General features: G+C 40.0%; 1 protein-coding gene across 14 annotated transcripts in view; it reads right to left on the bottom strand.

Moving 5' to 3' along the window:
- Positions 1-22411, bottom strand: part of LOC126354429 (axotactin) — a 547963-nt gene that overhangs the window by 260156 nt on the left and 265396 nt on the right. For all 14 annotated transcript variants that reach the window (XR_007565327.1, XR_007565328.1, XR_007565329.1 and 11 more), the window contains exons 13-15: positions 16326-16430; positions 16109-16241; positions 11013-11243 (exon numbers count right to left, since the gene is read on the bottom strand). Coding sequence is in view for 10 of the 14 variants with exons in the window: in XM_050004068.1 (XP_049860025.1) it covers positions 11013-11243; positions 16109-16241; positions 16326-16430 (469 nt within the window). In the remaining 4 variants the exon portion in view is untranslated. The remainder of the gene's footprint in view (positions 1-11012; positions 11244-16108; positions 16242-16325; positions 16431-22411) is intronic.

Below are 22411 nucleotides of genomic sequence, written 5' to 3'. Positions count from 1 at the left end.
ATAGATAACCATTAAGCCTGGAAAATAAGAAACTGCCCTGTGTAAAGACTTCATCATAATCATACAAATCTGCATCGTTAGAGTTCAATGAAAAATGTAATTAAGATCAAATATAATTCTAGTGATGAACTAGGCAACAGTTCTCACAATATGGAAGAAACAAACAATACAAATGGACCACCATAAAATGCAAGAAAACAAACTAACTTCAAAAAGCAGTTTTTTGAGAAACTTAAAAAAGAAAGAAAAACATAATGATTGCTGCTTCTTTCAACATGGATACGACTAGTAAATCAAACATTTCAACACAGCTTACTGATCTGACTCAAGAATCTGGCTTCAGTGTAAACGTCACCAATTTAACAGGGCAAAAGGGAGGACAGTGACATATAGACAATATTTTAACAAATTATGCCATTGATGATAAATTCTGCTTCAACCCAAGAATTTTGTATAACTCTGCTTTATCGATTGAATTGCAAAAGTAAACACACAAAATACTAGGAAATTTATCAAAAGAAAATTCAGTGAGGAAAACATAAATTTGTTCTGTTGTAGTATTGAGGTTCAGTGGCAATTACAAAATGAATCATCACATTGGGAAAACTTTGGGTGAGTGATTTCTGCTTGTCTTCAGTGACACATTTTCATAAGTAAACTGCTGGAGAAAGGCAGCTGTGAGATGTGTTCATTAAGTAATACAACACATTTCTTCTCCCAGCAGGTTTGGTTGAAAAAAATGCAGAATTTGCTGTGGGACATCAGGGAATATTCTTGCTTCAGCTCCCATAGTTTCATGAAGTCCCAATAGGTGGTGGCATTATATGGTGTCTGGCACCATATGGTGTCTGTAACTAATGTGCATCCTAAGAATAAATTATTTGTAGATGCTTCCAGAATGTCTACGGAGACCTGAAAGTGAACATAAGCATGGAGTTGTTGAATGAGTTGTCTGTTGTCAATGACACGAGGTCACACAAATCTGTCCAATCAACCACTTGCCTGCCAGCCACAAAAAAGCTGTGGTTTCTGCAATGTTGGAACATGTAGGCACTACCATTTGAGGTGATCGATGACTCACAATCACACACCTTGATGCTCAACTGAATGTCTCTGTTGGTAAAGCTGACACACTTATCCACCAGTTGGGGTACTCATAGATTTGTGCCTGCTGGGTCCTTCATAAAGAACAACAAAGGACCATCTATGCAGAACTACTTGTGCATTACAAGGCCAACCATGAAAGTTTTTGTTGACCACTGTCACAGGTGATGAAACATGGGCTCATCTTTTTGAGCCAGAAGCAAAACAGCAATTCATGGTGTGGTGCCACACCACCTTTCCTCTAAAGGAAAGTTCAAAGCCGCATCCTCAGCCAATAAAGTCATGGTAATGATCTTCTGGGACTCTGCTTGATGTCATCCCTCACAGTGCAATGATCAACTGAAGTCTATTGCCTTACCCCCAGGAAATCAACAAAATGACTTCAGTGTGTTTGTTGCCACAGAAATGCAAAAAACCCTCTCCTTCTCTGTGACACCACAAATCCTCACATGTTTGTGAACCTAAGAGAAGCTAACAAAACCTTCATTGGACTGTTCTTCCTCATCCACACTACAGCCCAGATCTCACACCTTCTGGCTTCCATCTGTGTGGCCCATTGAAGAATGCACACTGTGAAACAGTACATGGACGATCGGAAGGTTACTATGCAGCAAGACATTGGCTCTGGTGCCGACCAGCAGAGTGGTACCATGCAGGCATACAGGCCCTCCCAATAAGATGGCAGAAGGGTGTCACATTGATTGGAGCCTATGTCGAAAAATAGGGTTTTGTAGGCAAAATAGTAGGGAACAATATGGTATACTGAAACCCTGAATGAAACCAATCTGCTTTTCGAAAAATAAAGTGATGAATTACTTATTGAATGCCCCTTGTAATGAACTGAACTGGTTACTACTGGCATCAATATCTAAGGAGAAAAAAGGAAACTACTTATCGATCTGAAACACAATAATAGTCTTGAGTTTATAAATTATGTTACAAACTATAAAAAGTATTTAAGAATGCTGTAAGAACATAAAAAGAAATGGCAAAAAATAAATTCATTCAGAAGCTAAGAAATAAATCAAAGGCAATTGTTAAATTATAATTCTCCTGAAGATGACGAGTATGAAACTCATCAAAACATTGCATCAACACACTAGGACTCAGCTGACAACACAAGTAGATGTGATAAATGTACCGTAGTCACTTTGCATCTGTGATGAAGTATGGTGTTATCAGAAATACATGCAAAGAAAGGCCAAGGGTGCCTTGTTGTCTACTATTCAGAGAGCTATACATTTCAAGTGTTCTGTTCTTCTACATATAAACTGAAGAGTCAAAGAAACTGGTACACCTGCCTAACATTGTGTAGGCCCCTGCAAGCACACAGAAGTGCCACAACACAATGTGGCATGGACTTGATGAATGTCTGAAGCAGTGCTGGAGGGCTAGGAGAGTGTTCCTGGAGCCACTCCATAGCATTTCTGGATGTTTGGGGTGTTGCATTGTTCTGCTGGAATTGCCCAAGTCCATTGGAACGCACAATGGACATGAATGGATGCAGGTGATCAGACAGGATGCTTACGTACATGTCACCCATCAGAGTCATATCTAGATGTATCAGGGATCCCATATCACTCCAACTGCACATGCTCCACATCATTATAGAGCCTCCGCCAGCTTGAACAGTCCCATGCTGAAATGCAGGGTCCATGGATTCATGAGGTTGTCTCCATACCCGTACGTGTCCATCTGCACGACACAATTTGAAACAGGACTCGTCTGACCAGGCAACATGTTTCCAGCTGTCAACTTCCAATATCAGTTTTGACAGGCCCAGGAGAGGCATAAAGCTTTGTGTCGGGCAGCCATCAAGGTACATGAGCAGGCCTTTGGCTGCAAAAGCCCATATCAATGATGTTTCATTGAATGGTTTGCACGCTGATACTCGTTGATGGCCCAGCATTGAAATCTGTGGCAGTTCGCAGAAGTGTTGCTCTTCTGTCACATTGAATGATTCTCTTCACTTGTTGTTGGTCCCATTCTTGGCAAAATGGTTCAAATGGCTCTGAGAACTATGGGACTTAACTTCTGAGGTCATCAGTCCCCTATAACTTAGAATTACTTAAACCTAACTAAACTAAGGACATCACACACACCCATGCCCAAGGCAGGATTCAAACCTGCGACAGTAGCGGTCGCGCGGTTCCAGACTGTAGCGCCTAGAACCACTTGGCCACCCCAGCTGGCGGTCCCATTCTTGCAGGATCTTTTTCTAGCTGGAGCAATGTTAGAGATTTGATGTTTTATTGGATTCGTGATATTCATTGTACACTAATGAAATGATTGTAGAGGAAAATCCCCCCTTCATTGCTACCTTGGAGATGCTGTCCCATAGCTCATGCACCGACTATAACACCATGTTCAGACTCACTTAAATCAGGATAACCTGCCATTGTAGCAGCAGTAACTAGTCTAAAAACTGTGCCAGACACTTCTTGTCTTACACAGGTGTTGCCGACTGTAGTGCCGTATTCTGCTCATTTACATATCTCTCTATTTGAATACGCATGCCTTTACCAGTTACTTTAGTGCTTCAGTGTATGAGCTAATTCCTTTTACACACAACATAAGTCTAATCTAATATGGTCTTGACAACCAGAGACTGTGGTCAGTTGTGTGTGAGTTCCATTTGCTTGAGTGTATGAGTATGTTGTCTAATTCTGATGAAGGCCTGTTTGACTAAAAGTTTTGTTTGGCAGTCTTTTTGTGGTGCTTGTCTGCAATTCAGCATCTCTGCTATATGGTGAGTAGCAACTATATTTTTCATAATGTCATCATTGGTCTATTTTTAGCAGATAATTCTCAGCATATGTACAGTACTAGGAATAAATAAAATTCATGCTTCCTACCTACTGCCCACAGTTCTCTGCCCAAACTCCACAGTACATTGGAATGAAAACTTGGAATAAATTAAAAGGCCAAAGCATAAATAAGATTGAGAATATTCTTCTGAACAGGGCATTGAACAGCACCCTAGCCCAAAAGTGGTATTACTCAGTAGAGGAATTCTTGTATGCTAATGTCTTTACTTGAGCAGGATACAGCAAAAAGAACTGAAATATGTAAACCCACAAAAGAAATTTAATATAATTAAGTTTTAATGTAGTGTGTAAAATTAAATGATGTACTGTAGTTAGATTTTACAACACCAAAATAATATAAAACTAGAGTTTTTAATAGCATAATGTTGATGAGTCTCATGTACAATAAATGACTGATTTGACTTGTATGTTATGAGAAAATAAACTTCTCAACTGATTCATAGATTCTTAGAATGCTTTCAGTTTAATTACAACAACCTTTATTAACAGCCATTGAGAAAAAACATATTCATTCACATATATACAACTATGTATTTTTTTATTTAAATTTGGAATTGAAATGAAGTTGTATAAGGAGGTTCCATATTACTAAAACTATTCTCAGACTATTTTGTTAATGATGAATGTTTTCTTCTTGTACAGATAAACTTCAACTACTAACCAAGGAGCTTAGTTGAGAAAGTTGAAAGTAAACCTGAAAATTAATTATCATACAACTAAATAGAATAAGCAACCCATTCCAATGCAAACAGTACAAATAACAGAAATGAAGTTATAGAACCAATTGGTTTGTTTCTGTGTATAAGGTCTGGTTGAACAGATAAAGAATAAATAGGAGATAATGACAGCCAGGAGTGCCTTTTGATACTAATTAGAGTTTTCAAACCTATCTTTTCTACGTGTTTGAAATGCTGTGTTTACAACAGTCTGTGTCAGCAGTTTTAACTTATGGCAAAACAGTATGCTATTGTAATGTAAAAATGTTCATTAACTGAGGACTACTCAAGCAATTGACAGATGTATGTTTGGAGTCACTAGGGGGGAGGGGAATGGGAACAGACAGAACATAGAACCCAGTATGCTGTCCTCAACAGCGAGTGTTCATCAGAGACAAGGGTATCATCAGGAATGCCCTAGGGAAGTGTTATAGGCCTGCTATTATTTTGTATGTACACAAATGATCTGATGGACAGGATGGGCAGCAATCTGCAGTTGTTTGCTGATGATGCTGTGGTGCACAGGAAGGCACTGCAGATGAGTGACAGTTGGATGATACAAGATGCCTTAGACAGAATTTCTAGTTGGTGTGATGGATAGCAACTGACTCCAGATGCAGAAAAATTCAAGTTAATGTGAAAAACAAACTCATAATGTTCAAATACAGCATTATTTGTGTCCTGGTTGACACAGTCATGTCATTTTAATATCTGGGCATAACACTGCAAAAGTGATATGAAATGGAACAAGCATTTGAGGATTGTGGTAAGGAAGGTAAATGGTCGGCTTCAGTTTGCCGGGAAATTTTAAGAAAGCATGGGCCATCTGTAAGTGAGGCCACATGCAGGACACTAGTGTGACCTGTTCTTGAATATTGCTTGAGGTTTTGGAGTACACATCAGGTTGCTTTAACAGAAGACATCATAGCAATTCAGAGGTGGGCTGCTAGATTTGTTACTGGTACGTTCAAGCAATATGGAAGCGTTACGGAGATGTTTCAGGAACTCAAATGGGAATCACTGGAGGGAAGATGTTCTCTTTGAGGAACACTACAGTGAAAATTTAAGAACCAGTATTTGATGCTGACTGAAGAATGATCCTACTGCCACTAACATACATTATGCATAAGGACCAGAAGATAAGATATGAGAAATTATGGCACATGCAGAGGCATGTAGACATCATTTTCCCTCACTCTGTCTGCAAGTGGAACAGGAAAGGAAACAACTAGTAGTGTTACAGCATACTCTCTGCAACGCATCATGTGGTGGCATGCGAAGCATGTATGTAGATGTAGGCTCAACTGAAAGACACAACTATGACTACAATGAAAATGAAATAGAGATGTGTAGCACATGTAGCAAGTGAGTGATAGATAGACCAAGATTTTCCTCACAAAATTCCATGAGATAAAAAAAGACTGGGACAGGAATCATACCCCTCACTCTAAAATTTATCTGCTCTTATTTTACCTTCATAATATTGCATGAAAGAATGAACATTTTAAAACTTGTTTAAAACTGAAGTTACTGGTCCTGTAACCTTAATACTTATTTGGAGAGTAACGTTACAGGCACAGTTCAGCTATTATGATGATTTACCTTCTCATTCTACAACTTAACCACTTTAAGATACCAGTACCTTGTCAATGACAAAAATCACAATTATGTCACAAAGAAATCTCATGTTTAGACTTGTTCATTTAGAAAGGACACAGAACAGCATGAAACGCAAATAACACTATATATATCCAGAAAAAGGCATAATACTGTGAAATTTCATTGTTTAACAAAGAATAAATAGCTGGAGGTGCGAGAGGGAGGGGGTGCAGAAAGGGAGATTTCCATAATGTGGCAATGCAGTTAAACTGGTGTGTAATTCTAAGATCGTTATCTGCATTGAAACTTTCACTGAAGACAACTCAGGTCATTTGAAGTCTGGAAGGAGTACGTGTAATGCTATACTATGTGGTTACGGCCTCTCTTAATTGTTTCCCTAGGGATGAAGGAATTGGGCACCTTATTCTTGACTGTTAACACATCACAGGATCACTTTTTCTTTCATGATACACTTGCATCTGCTGCACTTACACTGAGTTCAGATACTTCTTTGGAGAGGATCACTGTGACATGGAACCATTAGGGCCGCAGTATAAAATATATGTTAGATGGTAGACAATGGCTAGAAAATTTCTTGATTTAATTTGGGTTATACTTATGTGTATTTACAAACAAAATTATAAATACTAACAAAGAGATAGAGGGGCTGGCCAGTACTTGCCTCAGCTCAGTACAGCTGATAGATACACAAAACAGAACAGAAAATTTACATTCCTAGCTTTCGGAACTTTGTTCCTTCATCAGGGAGGAGAGAGGGGAAAAAAGAGAAGAAGGAAAAGTGGATTCAGTTACTCACAAACCTGGTTATGAAGCAAAAGGGAAAGGTAAACAGGGAGGGTAGCAAGGATGGAGGCATGGTTGTCCTTAACAAAAGGGACAAAACAATGAAGAATGTGGATCTTTTCCCCTCTCTCCTCCCTGATGAAGGAACAAAGTTCCGAAAGCTAGGAATGTAAATTTTCTGTTCTGTTTTGTGTTCTATCATCTGTACTGAGCTGAAGTAAGTACTGGCCAGCCCCTCTACCTCTTTGTTAGTATTTGTTTCACATCTTTATATGAGATTTTCCATTAATCATTTAGATCAAACGTAATTATATTAATATGGACATCACTTTCCAGCAAGAATTTTAATTGTATTATTCCACAAATGGAAACTGCATTGTTATAAGCCCTATTAGATGTCTACAATAATTTTCAGTGCTACAAATTAGCAGGACTCTTAATAATACCAAGCATTTCTGTTGAACTGTAAAATATAAATCAAGCCTTGACTTCAACACGTTCTCTGCACCTTATTCAAAGAACATACTGCCCGACCATAAATTGTGTGTAACATTTGAGTTATTTGTGGTGTCACAGATATGACTTCTTCCCCCACTCACTATTTGATTGGTATGGAAATAGAATCAATATAATATGTGTTCAGTGCAAAGGGTTTTGCACTGAACACATATTATATTGATTCTATTTGGTGAGGAGATGATTCATGTACACTCCGTAACACACAGGTCACATTTGTCAGTCAGCTACTTTTGACATCATTTCAGTGCAGGTGCCACAACAATCTCACTGGCCCTGCAGCTCTAGTATTTTCAGAAGAAATAGGCTAGGAACTCTTTGTCATTGTAGTTACATTGTTGCTACAGTTAGAATAACAATGGGTGGAGATCTTCACAAAATACTGACTTCTAAATGGATCAGAACGATATATGTTGTCATTGTTGTCTATCATAAGCCTACAAAATTCAGTTCTTTCTTGTGGTAATAAGTAGTGCTGGTGGCTGGTGAAAAGATAATACTTTAAGGAGTAAAGATAGCAACTTATTGAATATCAGTGACATTGACTCACTGAAAGGTATATAAGCAAGACTAAGAACTTTGATAGCTTTCAGATGAATATCTTTTTGAACTACAGACAACATACACACACTCGAATTCATCTCTCTCTCTCTCTCTCTCTCTCTCTCTCTCTCTCTCTCTCTCTCACACACACACACACACACACACACACACACACACACACACACACACACACACTTACACACACACATAAACACAAACCTCTATGACTACATTATGCCCACTGACTACTTAGTGAAGGCACTGCAGCTCATTTGAGGTGAGTGACTGTGTCGGATGGAATGGGCAATTGGAGGAAGGAAGTGGGGAATGGGAAAGAGAATTGGAGAAGAGTGGCTGATGACTGGGAGAGAGAGGCACCAGGTGCATGATATAGGGATGTGGGAGGGACGGGTGGGATAGGAATGTGACACAGGCACCAGCACTACTGAGCTCGTATGCTACATGATGATGAGGAGGACTGAGGTGGAGACTGAGCAGGTGAAGGAGAGACTGCAGGAAAGAGGGTGTGGGTGCTGGGTAGGTAAAGTTATGGTGTTGGGGCAGGGGTGGGTGTGGTGTGTGACAGGGCTATCAGAAATTGAGGCCAGGAGGATTTTGGGATTGAAGGATGTGATGCAAGGACAACTCCCATCTACTGGTGTTGGGGATTTTGGATCAAAAAAGCAAAGGTTCTGAGAAGCCACTGAAATCAAGTACACTATGCTCAGCAGCGTGTTTCACCAATGAATTGTCGACTGTATTCTTGCTCGTGGTCTTTATGATTGCCATTCAGTCAGATGGATAGCTTGATGGTGATCATTCCCATGAAGAAGCTGGGCAAAAATTGCAGCAGAGCTGATATATTACACGACTGGTTTCAAAAGTGGTACTGACTCTGACAGGATAGGGTAAGCCTGTGAGTGAACTGGGGTAGGATGTGCTGGTGGATGTATCAGACAGGTCTTGCACCTGGGTCTTTCACAAGGGTATGACCCACATGGCAAGGGGCTGTGTGTGGGTGGAGCATAAGAATGGAGTAGGATATTAGGGTGGGCAGTAGGATTTTGGTGGGAGGATTAAGGATAGGGTGATCCTTATTTTCAGGCATGATGACAAATACTCTATTCCCTGACAAAGGCTGTCATTCAGTTGTGTGACTCAAGAAAGATATTGGTTGATGATGTAGGTGTTAGTTCTTGGGGAGGGTGACTTAGGAAAACTGTCTATACATTAAATTTGGAAAATTGTGCCTGTCTGTAAAGGCGTTAGTAAGATCTTCAGCATATTCAGCAAGAGATTTCTCAGTATTGCAAATGTAGGTCTACAAGCGTCCAGACTATGTGGAAGTGATTTTTTTGTGTGAAAAGGATGAAAGCTACTAAAATGCAGGTACTAGTTACCATTAATGGGCTCCATAAGGACAAAAGCATGGATGGAGCCATCCAAGATGTGGGGATTACCTTCCAAGAATGTGGCACACTGGACTGAGGAGAGCCAGGTGAAAAGGATGAGAGAGAAGGTGTTGAGGCTATAGAGGAATGAGAATAGGGTATCTTGGCTCTCGCTCCAGATCATGAAGATGTCATCAGTGGATCTGAACCAGACAAGGAATCTGGGGTTTTAGGTAGTTAGGTACATTTCCTCTAGCCAGACCACAAACAGGTTGGCATAAGACGCTATACAGATGCCCATTGCCATGCTGTAGATTTTTTGTGTATTTGTGTATCTTCCCCTCAATGGAGGAGTAGTTATCTGTGAGAATATAGCTAACTATATGCTTACATAATGAGGCCGTGGTTTGAACAGAAGGACAGGATGTCTTCATTAGTGGCAAGATCATGGGAATGGGGGATGCTGATGTGTGTGGAGGTGGTGTAAACAGTGACAAGCAGATCATGCGGTCAGGATGCTTCATAGTCAGTGAAGGAGACAGTTTGTGTCTTTAAAATGGGAGGATACACTGCATGCTATTGGTTAGAGGTGTTGACTGATAAGAGCTGAAATTCTTCTGGTGTAAGCACAGTAACCAGGTACAATTGAGTGTTCAAGATAGTTACGCTTATGGATTTTGGGAAGGATTTACAAGGTGGGTTTGCAGAAGGTTGTTGAGGTGAGGAGGGACATGAATTCAGAGAAGAGATTCTGGGATGGGATTAAGAATTTGAGCAGGGACTGCAAGGAATGCTTGACATCTGGGATGAAATCACTGTGGTAGTCTTTGTAGGTGGAGGAGTCAGACACCTGGAAGATGTCTTATGCCAGGTAATCACTATCATTCACCATGATAATTGTGGAAGTTTCACCTATAGGAGGGCTCTTGATAGCTGTCTTTTCCTCCACTGCAAGATTTGTAGTTCTGGGAAGGGGCCTGGGAAAGGAGGATGAAGGCAAGTTGGAGGTAAGGAATTTCTGGAAGGTAACACAGAGTTGATTAAGTGGTAGTGGCAGATGAGAAAGGCTGAATGGGGAATGAACTGGTAGAGGCAAGGTTCAGTGGTGGGATTTGGTTGAAAGGATTGGTGGGAAAAGTGTTTTCACTACAGTAAGTGTACAGACTTTTCAAAATATGAGAGTGTAAATGGTGTCCATTACTTTCTCTGCCAGTCTGAAAATCAATTAATGCAAAGTTTTCCTCAGTCAACTGCTATTCATTTTTCTGCCACTGTATGTCATCATACACTTCTGAATATAATAGCAATAATCAACCAACAGAAATATAGGTCTTTTCTTAAAATGGCTCATTATTATCATCTCCACATATGTATATTAGTTTGCAATGCTACATGTAATTAAAAAATACTACATAAATTTGAAAGATAATAAAATAATAACCTACAGAAATTTTAAGATGATTGTGTCAAAACAACTCTAGGAAATACAGAAGTATCCATGAATTTTTTACCAAAATGACAGTTTTTCCCAATGTATCCTGTATCACTGCAGTCGCACAGAATGTGATCATCTTTAACAGAGCATCGTCCTCCATGTTCACAAGCATTTGGCCTCTTGCATGGATCAACTAATTGACAATTGTCTATAGAAACATCTCCCACTGCATGTTTTGAGCGGACAACATAGCGTGGCTCAATTGATTCCCCATTCACCACCATAAGTCGCACACATCCAACCAAGCCTGGTGGAAGATAGATAGTGCATTACAATTGGATGAATAATAGGATATACATATATACACTTTATTGTGCAGCATATTATTTACATGAGCATAATGTACTTCACCAAGTATTTGTCCATATATACATGTAATTCAAAAGAAAGTACTGGTACTTCATCTACATTTTTGCACTATCAAAAGTATATTCAGTCATGTATCTTGACTACAGAATTAATTCTCCTACACACATCTAGTTAATATTTCAGCATCACTGAAATGCAGTGGCTTCTGTCACTCTACAAGGGCTGTTTGTATGTGGAAAAATATTAAGAATATGGTAGCAAATAAGAATAACTACCACTGCTTTCTTTTCTTTACTTTACATTGTCTTACAAGATATATGATTCTCATAATATAGGTGATGTATTGGGAGAGACTTTTGTAAGAAGTCTGAATGAAACCTCTTCTAGAACCCAAATGTTTTAAACATTTCAAAAAGTTTTGTACATTGGTTCACAGTTCAGACAGTACTGTCCAAATAACACTTTGGTTTGGTATTACTTCAATTTTAAACAATATTATCCATTAAGAACATTCATGTTTACTGGAGACATACTATTTCTTGTAAAAGACAACATTTTATTTCAATGGAATGGAAATCTAGTATAATGAGTGCATGCTGTTTTGAGATCTCTCATGTTGTACAGTATACCTCGGGGAGCTAAAAGGTAAAAGTGTGGTGCACACTTTTTTATGAAAAAATTGTAACACTACTTTTCTCTAAGGATCTCATAATGTTACTGGTACATATTGACATGTCACCACTACTTACTGTTTGCTAGTTAGTAGAGTATCAGCAAAATATTTTTAACTAGATCCCCTAGTATCTGTTTGCAATGTGGTGAACACTGTTTTTGCAGTCTTCAGCCTGAAGACTGATTTGGTACCACTGTGCAAGTTAGTCTATCCTGTGAGAGACTCTTCACCTCTGCATAAGACCAGCAACCTATACCATTTTGAAACTGCTTACTGTAGTCAGGCCTTTGTCTTCATCTATAATTTTCATCAATTACACTTCATTCCATTACAAAATTGGTGATTCTTTGATGCCTCAATGTGTCCTACCAATCAATCTCTCCTTTTAGTCAGTTTCTGCCATAAACTTCTTTTATCTGCAGTTTTATTCAGTACCTCATCATTAGTTATCCATAATGTTTATTGCACACACAGACATCTCACCAGTTTGCATTTCATATCCTCTTTACTACAGCCATTGCAACTCATCTTCTTGCCCAAAAAATGAAATGCGTCTACTGCTTTTAGAGTCTCATTTCCTAATTTAATTCCCTCAGTGTCAACCAATTTAACTCAACCATATTCAATTACACTTGTTTCACTTTTATTAATATACATAAAATAACTGCTTTTCAAGAGACTGTGCACCTTAATCAACTCATCTTCCAATCTCTTTGTAGCCTTTGATAGAATTACAATATCATCTGCAAATCTCAAGAGTTTTAATTTCTTCTGCTTAACTTTAACTGCCTTTCCAATTGAATGATATAGGGGGTAGGTTACAACCCAGTCTTCTCAGTTACTGCTTCCCTTAGAAGTCCTTTGATTCTTGTAACTGCAGTTTTGTGCCAAGTTGTAAATGGCCCTTTCTTCTCTGTATTTTGTCTCAGCTATCTTCAGAATTTTAAAGAAAGTACTCCAATCAACAATGTCAGAAGCTTTCTCTAAATCTACAAATGCCATAAAAGTAAGATTGCCTTTCTTCAGGCTATCTTATAAGGTAAGTCATAAGGTCACTACTGCCTTGTTTGTTCCTACATTTTTTTTAAAACCCAAACTAATCTTCAGTAATATTAGCATGCGTCAGCACCTGCCTTTCCTGGAATAGTAAGTCATCTTCTTCTTGAAGTCTGAAGGTACTTTGCCCGTCTCATAAATCTTGCATATCAGGCGGAATAGTTTTGTTATGGCTTATTCTCCCAACTTAGGTTTTCCAGAACACTGTCAAATTCTCCTAGCAGTATCATATCTCCCATCTCATATTCTTCTACTTCCTCTTCACTTTCTATAATGTTGGCTTCTAGTTCATTCTCCCTGTACACTAGTTCATTTTCCCTGTACAGCCTTACATTATTTGCTTAGTACTGGCTTACCATCTGCGTTCTTAATAATTATACAAGTGCTTCTCTTTCCTTCAAATGTCTCTCTAATTTTTTCATAAGTGACATTTATCTTACCCACAGGCAAGCATGATTTTACAACTTTGGAAAATCCACAATGGATTAATGACAGTATTATAAAAGGATATATTCTAAGGTAATTGGATAGATAAAAAAACCTACTCATGAAGCAGGAGCAGGAGAACATACATATAAAATTTTTTTAGGTATGCAAGCTTTCGGCGCCAGTGGCTCCTTCATCCAGGAGAATGGTTGAAGGAAAGGGAAGAGAGGTGAAGGAAAAGGACTGAGGAGGTTTAGGAAAAGGGGTAGAGTTTGGAAAAGTCACCCAGAACTCTGGGTCAGGGGAAACTTACTTGTTGGGATGAAAAGGAAAGACTGATTCTTGTCCTTTCTCTTCAACCCTTCTGCCAAAGAAGGAACCACTGGCTCTGAAAGCTTGTATACCTGAAACCTATTGTTATATGTGTGTTCTCCTGCCACTGCTTGCTGAGTAGGTTTTTTATCTATCCAATTACTTTACATTGTCAAAAAGGTAGGTTACTATTCACTATACAGGGAAATGTTGAGTCACAGATAGGTCCAACAAAGAGGCAATTTTTTGTTGTGCCTATCTGCGACTCAACATTTCCACTATATGGTGAGTAGTGGTCTATTCATGTTATAATATGGTCATTTTACAGTTTTGCATTTCTCCTCTATCCATAATTGCTTTGCCATTTTGCACTTTCTATCTGTCTCATTTTTAGATATGTGTATTTCCCTTTGCATGCATCATCATTTCCTGCAATTTTATATTTTCTCCTTTTATGAATTAAATTCAGTGCCCCATCTGTGCCCTGTTCTTTCTAACATCACATTTCTGTAACTGCCACTATATTTAACATCAAACTATTCATCTCTGTCTTTTAAATCTCCGCGTTACACACCCACTTAAGGTATCAAACATCCAATCCTCCAGTCTGTAGAACACCAGTTTGGTTTTCCTGATGGCAACATCATCCTGAGTCACCCCAGCCTGGAGATCTGAACCGGGGATTTTTCCATCTGGAATATTTTACCCATGTTGATGCCATTATCATTAAGACATAAAATAATGTTGCTGCATATCCTTGGCAGTACAGTACAATAGTAATAGTTTATCATTCAGATTAGTCACTCATCCAGATTGTTGCCCTTTCAAGTGTTTAAAAAAGCTTCTGCCCTTCTCCTGGTACCATATGTTAGTCTGGCCTCTTCACAGATAGCTCTCTGATATGGTTGCACCTATCATATATCTACATATATCATTGAAGTGCACAAGCCTCCCTGCCACAGCAAGGTCTCAGGCGATGACGTGACTTGAAGCATGTGATGGACTAGTTGTTACACCACCAACAGTTTGTCTGTTGAGCTCTACTGACAGAAACAGATCAGATTTTTTAATGCTTAACAGCAAATGACAGTGCATACAGAACACATATTACATACTGGCAATATTAAGAAAAAGAAAGACTGCTACTCACCGTATAGTGGAATCAGTGATCTGTAGATATACATGACAAAAAGACTGCTACACATGGGAGCTGTCGGCAAAAAGGTCTTCTAAAGTAGACAACACACACACATTCATACAAGCACAACTCACACACACATGACCACTGCCTCTGGCCACTGAGGCTGGCAATGGTGGCCAGAGATAGTGGTATGTGTGTGTGAATTGTACTTCAAGTGTGTGTTTGTTTTCTACTTTAGAAGAAGACCTTCAGGTCAAAAATTCACATGCTTAGCAGTCTTTTTGTTGTGCCTGTTTGCAGCTCAACATCTTCACCATCTGGTGAGTACCAATCTATCCTTTTCACAATATTGTCATTATTCCATTCTGGATTTCCTTTTGTCTTATATTAGATATTGTATTTCAAAACAATTTATTGACACAGTTATTGCATCAGCAAGTTCTGTGATGGCCAATGGCCTTGCCACAGTGGTAACACCGGTTCCCTTCAGATCACCAAAGTTAAGTGGTGTCAGCTTGGCTAACACTTGGATTGGTGACCATCTGGTTCAGCTAAGTACTATTAGCAAGTGAGGTGCACTCAGCCCTTGTGAAGCTAATTGAGGAGCTACTTGATAAAGAAGTATCGGCTCCAGTTACGAAAACTGACGACAGACAGGAGAGTGATGTGCTGACCATATGCTGTATCCAGTGATGCCTATCAGCTGATAATGACACAACAGTCAGTCAGTAGCACTGCACCTTTCGAGTCCTGCTTAGATTGAACTTAAAGTTTAGAGAGGTTCTATGATGCTGGCTATACACAGTCCAAAATTGTAAATGTTAATTCACCTGTCCACCTCAGATGAACAGCAGTTTATTTATATGTAACTGTATCCCGTTGCAAACTAAAATACCATGACATCAAACAAATTTTTTAGTCAATGCCTGGTTTTACTTTACAGTGTCTCCAGACAATATTAATGAAAACACGTCATTTTTGTTCTTGCAAACAACATAAGTACCCACCTGACCTGCTTCCCGCATCATGCTATTTATACAATAGTGATTTTGTTTGGAAATCTATTTCTTTGCAGTTATCTGATGGACAGACACTTAATGACTAAAGTTAACCTGCAATTCTGTTAACAACAGATTTGAAACTCAGTGAACAAAATATTTTAGATTTACTCAAAAAGACGATCCGAGCTACTTACCCTGATTAAGTTTTATTCCAGTTCCTATTGTTAAGTTCTTCTCAAATCTAAAACTTTTTTTTATCAGCTGATATGAGTTATGTAGGTAATCAACAGTGAGGTTTAAGTAACCTTTCTTATAACTTATATCAACCTATAAATAAAAGAAATATATGAGAAACTTTTCAGAAATATTTTTGTAATTATTAAAATACAGCAATAACACATTATTACTCACATGATGCCAGTTTACATGGGCAACGTATTTGACTGCTGATTGGTGCGTAAAATTTCTGGACAGGTCCCTTAGTACAAATCGAACATCATCATTTACCAGTTTAAGCTGATACAAGAAAGAAAACAATGTCATTACCAAATTGAGAATTTATGCAACTTCTGTTTTCTAATATTATTAGTGAAGTATGTTGATTCACATGTTTTATGACCTCATTCTTCTTCAGTGTGGCTAGAAGCATATTTCTTACCTATTTCTTTTAATTACTACTAATACAAGGAAAATATATAGAGTTGTAACATGCCTGTCAATCCCACTTACTGACAATGAATGAAATTTGAAAGACTCAATTTCATATACAAATAGCATAATATAAACAAACTGTAACAACAGAATAAAATTACTTATTTTCATTCATTCTGTGGATGAAGTTTTCTGTAAAAAAGATAATTTATTGGCATTCTGAACTCCACAACAAAAAACACTTTGTGTAGGAATGTGATTCCTATATTCCTATCAGCAAGTGCAAATTACCAGTTCAGTGCCGAGGGACAAGAAGAAGGCTCATATATAGGTGTGAAGTCAATGATGGTTCAGTAAAAAAATATTATGTGTTAAAGTCACATAATAGAAGTCAATTTGTAAATATAGAGGGACAGCAGCACAGTTAGGGAGCAAAAGATTACTCCAGAAAATATACACTCCTGGAAATGGAAAAAAGAACACATTGACACCGGTGTGTCAGACCCACCATACTTGCTCCGGACACTGCGAGAGGGCTGTACAAGCAATGATCACACGCAGGACACAGCGGACACACCAGGAACCGCGGTGTTGGCCATCGAATGGCGCTAGCTGCGCAGCATTTGTGCACCGCCGCCGTCAGTGTCAGCCAGTTTGCCGTGGCATACGGGTGGACGTACCGCCGAATTGCTAACACGTGGGGCATGAGGTCTCCACAGTACATCGATGTTGTCGCCAGTGGTCGGCGGAAGGTGCACGTGCCCGTCGACCTGGGACCGGACCGCAGGGACGCACGGATGCATGCCAAGCCCGTAGGATCCTACGCAGTGCCGTAGGGGACCACACCGCCACTTCCCAGCAAATTAGGGACACTGTTGCTCCTGGGGTATCGGTGAGGACCATTCGCAACTGTCTCCATGAAGCTGGGCTACGGTCCCGCACACCGTGAGGCCGTCTTCCGCTCACGCCCCAACATCGTGCAGCCCGCCTCCAGTGGTGTCGCGACAGGTGTGAATGGAGGGACGAATGGAGACGTGTCGTCTTCGGCGATGAGAGTCGCTTCTGCCTTGGTGCCAATGATGGTCGTATGCATGTTTGGTGCCTTGCAGGTGAGCGCCACAATCAGGACTGCATACGACCGAGGCACACAGGGCCAACACCTGGCATCATGGTGTGGGGAGCAATCTCCTACACTGGCCGTACACCTCTGGTGATCGTCGAGGGGACACTGAATAGTGCACGGTACATCCAAACCGTCATCGAACCCATCGTTCTACCATTCCTAGACCAGCAAGGGAACTTGCTGTTCCAACAGGACAATGCACGTCCGCATGTATCCCGTGCCACCCAACGTGCTCTAGAAGGTGTAAGTCAACTACCCTGGCCAGCAAGATCTCCGGATCTGTCCCCCATTGAGAATGTTTGGGACTGGATGAAGCGTCGTCTCACGTGGTCTGCACGTCCAGCACGAACGCTGGTCCAACTGAGGCACCAGGTGGAAATGGCATGGCAAGCCGTTCCACAGGACTACATCCAGCATCTCTACGATCGTCTCCATGGGAGAATAGCAGCCTGCATTGCTGCGAAAGGTGGATATACACTGTACTAGTGCCGACATTGTGCATGCTCTGTTGCCTGTGTCTATGTGCTTGTGGTTCTGTCAGTGTGATCACGTGATGTATCTGACCCCAGGAATGTGTCAATAAAGTTTCCCCTTCCTGGGACAATGAATTCACGGTGTTCTTATTTCAATTTCCAGAAGTGTAATTTATGGTAAAGCCATTTGTGCCTCTGTTGGCGGACACCTATTTAAATAAAACTACTGTCTGATTTCATAAATTACTGGATCATTAGTTTTAATAGTCACAGGAAAAGGCAAGAGATCAACTGTTATTAAGAAACAGAAAATAATCTCTTAAAACACCTTTTTTCAAGAGAGTTGGATAAATATAACATTAAAACATATATATGTAAGCAACTACAGCAGGTAAGACGTAAAAATGTACTGAAATAAGATGACTACCATATGGTCTCCAGAAATTATGTCACTCAAAATAGTGATAGGTTTCAATCATTTTTTTTTTTTTTTTTTTTTTTTTTTTTTTTTTTTTTTTTTTTTTTGTATCAGCAGTCAGGAATAGTCCTATAACATACACTGAAGTGTCATGGAAACTGGTAGGGGCATGCTTATTCAAATACAGAGATATGTAGACAGGAAAAATATGGCACTGCAGTTGGCAATGCCTATATAAGACAACAAGTGCCTGTCATAGTTGTTAGACTGGTTATTGCTGCTATAATCGCAGATGATCAAGATTTAAGTGAGCTTAAATGTGCTGTTGTAGTTGGCGCATGAGCAATGGACATAGAATCTCCAAGGTAGCAATGAATTGGGAATTTTCCTGCATGGCCAAGTCATGAAAACTCCACAAATATCAGGAATCTGGTAAAACATCAAATCGCTGACACTCCTGCAGCTGACAAAAGATCCTGCAAGAATGGGACCAATGACAATTGAGAAGAATTGTTCGGTATGACAGAAGAGCAACCCTTCTGCAAATTGATGCCGATTTCAATGCTGGGCCATCAGCAAGTATCAGCATACAAACCATTCAATGAAACACCATCAATATGGGCTTTTGGAGCTGAAGGTTCACTTGTGTACCCTTGATGACTGACTGACACAAACCTTTATGCCACGGCTGTGCTCATCAACACTGACACTGGACTGTTGATGACTGGAAACATGTTGCCTGGTCAGACAAGTCTTGTTTCAAATTGTATCAAGCAGATGGACATGTATGGGTATGGAGAGAACCTCATGAATCCATGGACCCTGCATGTCAGCATGGGACTGCTCAAGTTGGTGGAGGCTTTGTAATTGTGTGGGGAGTGTACAGCTGGAGTGGTATGGGACCCCTGACACACCTAGATATGATTCTGACAGCTGACACATATGTAAGCATCCTGTATGATCACCTACACCCATTCATGTCCACTGTGCATTCCAACAGATGTGGCCAATTCGAGCAGGACAATGCAACTCCACAAATGCCCAGAACTGCTACAGAGTGGCTCCAGGGACACTCTTCTGAGTTTAAGCACTTTCAGTGGCCACCAAACTCCCCAGGCATAAACATTATTGAGCATATCTGGGATGTTTTGTAACGTGCTGTTCAGAAGAGATCTCCACGAATCCATGCCATATCGTGTTGCTGCACTTCTGCGTGTTCGTGTGGGGGTGGGGAGTTTCTTTGGCTCTTCAGTGTATTTGAAATGAAGGCATGCAATCTGCTTAATCAAGATTTACATATAGTAATGGAAAGTCATCGTAAAAAGTAAGTAACTTTTGAATAAAGCTCACTGACAGGCACATGAATTGAATACTTTGTAACCTTTTGGGTGGATCCTCCACAGGTGAGGGATTGTGTCAAGTGGAGTAAGTGGATGAAAAAGGAGGCTGGGAACAGAAGGGAGGGATGGATAAAGATAGCTGACATCATCTAGGATCCCTTGTAGCAGCAGATGCACAGCACAGGAATGCAGGGGATAGAGGCAGAGGTGCGTGGGAGAGGAATGTGGTAGGAGCATCATTACCTGTGACGATGTGCAATGTATGGTGACAATAATGTAGGGGAGTAGACTGGAAGGGGGATGAAAGAGCACAGGAAAAGCATGTCACTGGGAAGAGGTTGTGGGTGCAGGATGAGTGAAATTAGAGTTCTGCAGCAGGGTGGATGTGGGCATGGGCCAGGGACTAGGCCATGAGGATTATGGGGATGATGGATCTGTTGCACAGACAACTTCCAGCAATGTTATTCAGAGAAGCTGTTGTTAGGGAGAGTGATCCAAATGAAACTGTTTGTAAAGTGGCTATTGATTGTGCTCAGCAGCATGTTCTACCACTGGGTGGTCAACTCTGCTCTTGGTTACAGTTTGCTGGCACTCAACCCTATGTGGTTAGTAGTCATAACTCAATAAAATGCTGTGCAGAAATAACTTCATAGCTGGTGTATGACATGAATGCTTTCACAGATGGCCCTGTCTTTGATGGGACACAATAACCAAGTGATGAGCTTCCAGTTACAAAAAGGCCTGACTTTACTGACAGTGTCACTATAGAGGCAGGGGAATGATTAGGATGTCATGGTTACATAAGTTAATAAATCCAACAAAACCAGAAGAGTATTTTTGCAAAAAAGAACAAATATGCAGTTTTAGAATCCCACTAAGACAATGAATGGACATCATTTTGTTCCAATGTGATGGACATAGGGGAATCATGGGCAAAGTTTAAAGTGACTATAAATTGTGCCCTCGACAAGTATGTGCTGAGTAAATGGGTTAAGGATGAAAAAGGCCGACTGTGGTTTAATAACAAAATTCAGAAAGTGCTGGTGAAGCAGAGTCTGCTCCACTCTCATTTCAAAGAAGAATGTGCAAATGTAGACAGGCAATAGTATAAATTCATGCATCTGCAAAAAGGTCAACATGTGAAACATACAATAACTTTCACCAAAGTACCTTAGTGTAAGATATTACCAAGAACCTGAGAAAATTCTGGTCCTATGTAAAATCACCCAAGGAGGTCGAGGGCTTCTGTCCAGTCACTCATCAATTGGTCTGCAAAATGAAAGCTGAAGTTTTAAATTTCACGTTGAAGAAATCATTCATGCAGGAGGATCGTTCAAACCTAACATAGTTTGACTGATGCACAGACACCTTTACGGAGGAAGTAGTAATAGATATCCCTGGGTTAGAGAAACAACTGAAAGAGCTGAAAAAAATAAATTACCAGATCAGGGTGGATCTTTTCTGTGAATCCTCGATAAAGGGCAATAGCCAGATTCCATATTCCTGGATGTTGGGAAATCTTTTGACATGATACCACACTGCAGACTATTAACGAAGTTCCTGGCATGCAGATTGTGTTGCATATATGTGAGTGGCTCAAAGAGTTCTCAAGTAATGACCTAGTATTTTATCTTCAATGATGAGCGTTAATCAGAGACAGGGCATCATCAGGAGTGCTTCAGAGAAGTGTGATAAGACTGTCCTTGTCCTCTGTATTCATAAATGATCTGATGGGCAGGGTGAGCAACAAGTCTACAGCTGTTTGCTAATGATGCTGTGGTATGTGGGAATGTGGCATTATTGAGTGACAGTAGGAGGATACAAGAGGACTTAGACAAGATTTGCTGTGATGAATGGCAGCCTACCCTAAATGTAGAAAAATGTAGTTAATGCAGATGAACAGAAAAGACAATGCCAACATGGTCGAATACTACATTAGTAGCATGCTGCTTCAACACAGTCATATTGATTAAATATCTAGGCATAATCTTGTGAAGTGATGTGAAATGGAACAAGCACGTACAGATGGTAATAGGGAAGGTGAATGGCTGATTTTGGTTTATTGGGCGAATTTTAGCAAAGTGTGATTTATCTGTGAAGGAGGCAAGCTATAGATCTCTTGCATCATCCATTCTTGAGCACTGCTTAAGAGTCTGGGATGTACATTTTGGCTAATAACCATGAAGATGAGATAAGACAAGAGAAACTAGGGCTTGCACGGAAGCATATAAACAGTCATTTTTCCCTCACTCTATACGCAAGTGGAATGGGAAAGGAAATAAGTAGTATTGATACAAGGTACTCTCTGCCATGCATCACATTGTGGCTTGCAAAGTATGCATATAGATGTAGATGTGGAAGGGATTAGAGAAAGGTGTGCTGGGTGGATGTATTGGACAGTTTCACATCTAAGTATTCCACAGAGGTATGACACACGTGACAAGGGCTTGGAAGCGGGTTTTGGTGTAAGGATGTACCAGGAAATTGTGTTG

This window comes from Schistocerca gregaria, chromosome 3 (genome assembly GCF_023897955.1).
Source record: "Schistocerca gregaria isolate iqSchGreg1 chromosome 3, iqSchGreg1.2, whole genome shotgun sequence".
NCBI classification, from domain to species: Eukaryota; Metazoa; Arthropoda; class Insecta; order Orthoptera; family Acrididae; genus Schistocerca; species Schistocerca gregaria.
The sequence above is the reverse complement of the archived record's forward strand: the minus strand, read 5'-3'. Positions and strand labels throughout refer to the sequence as shown.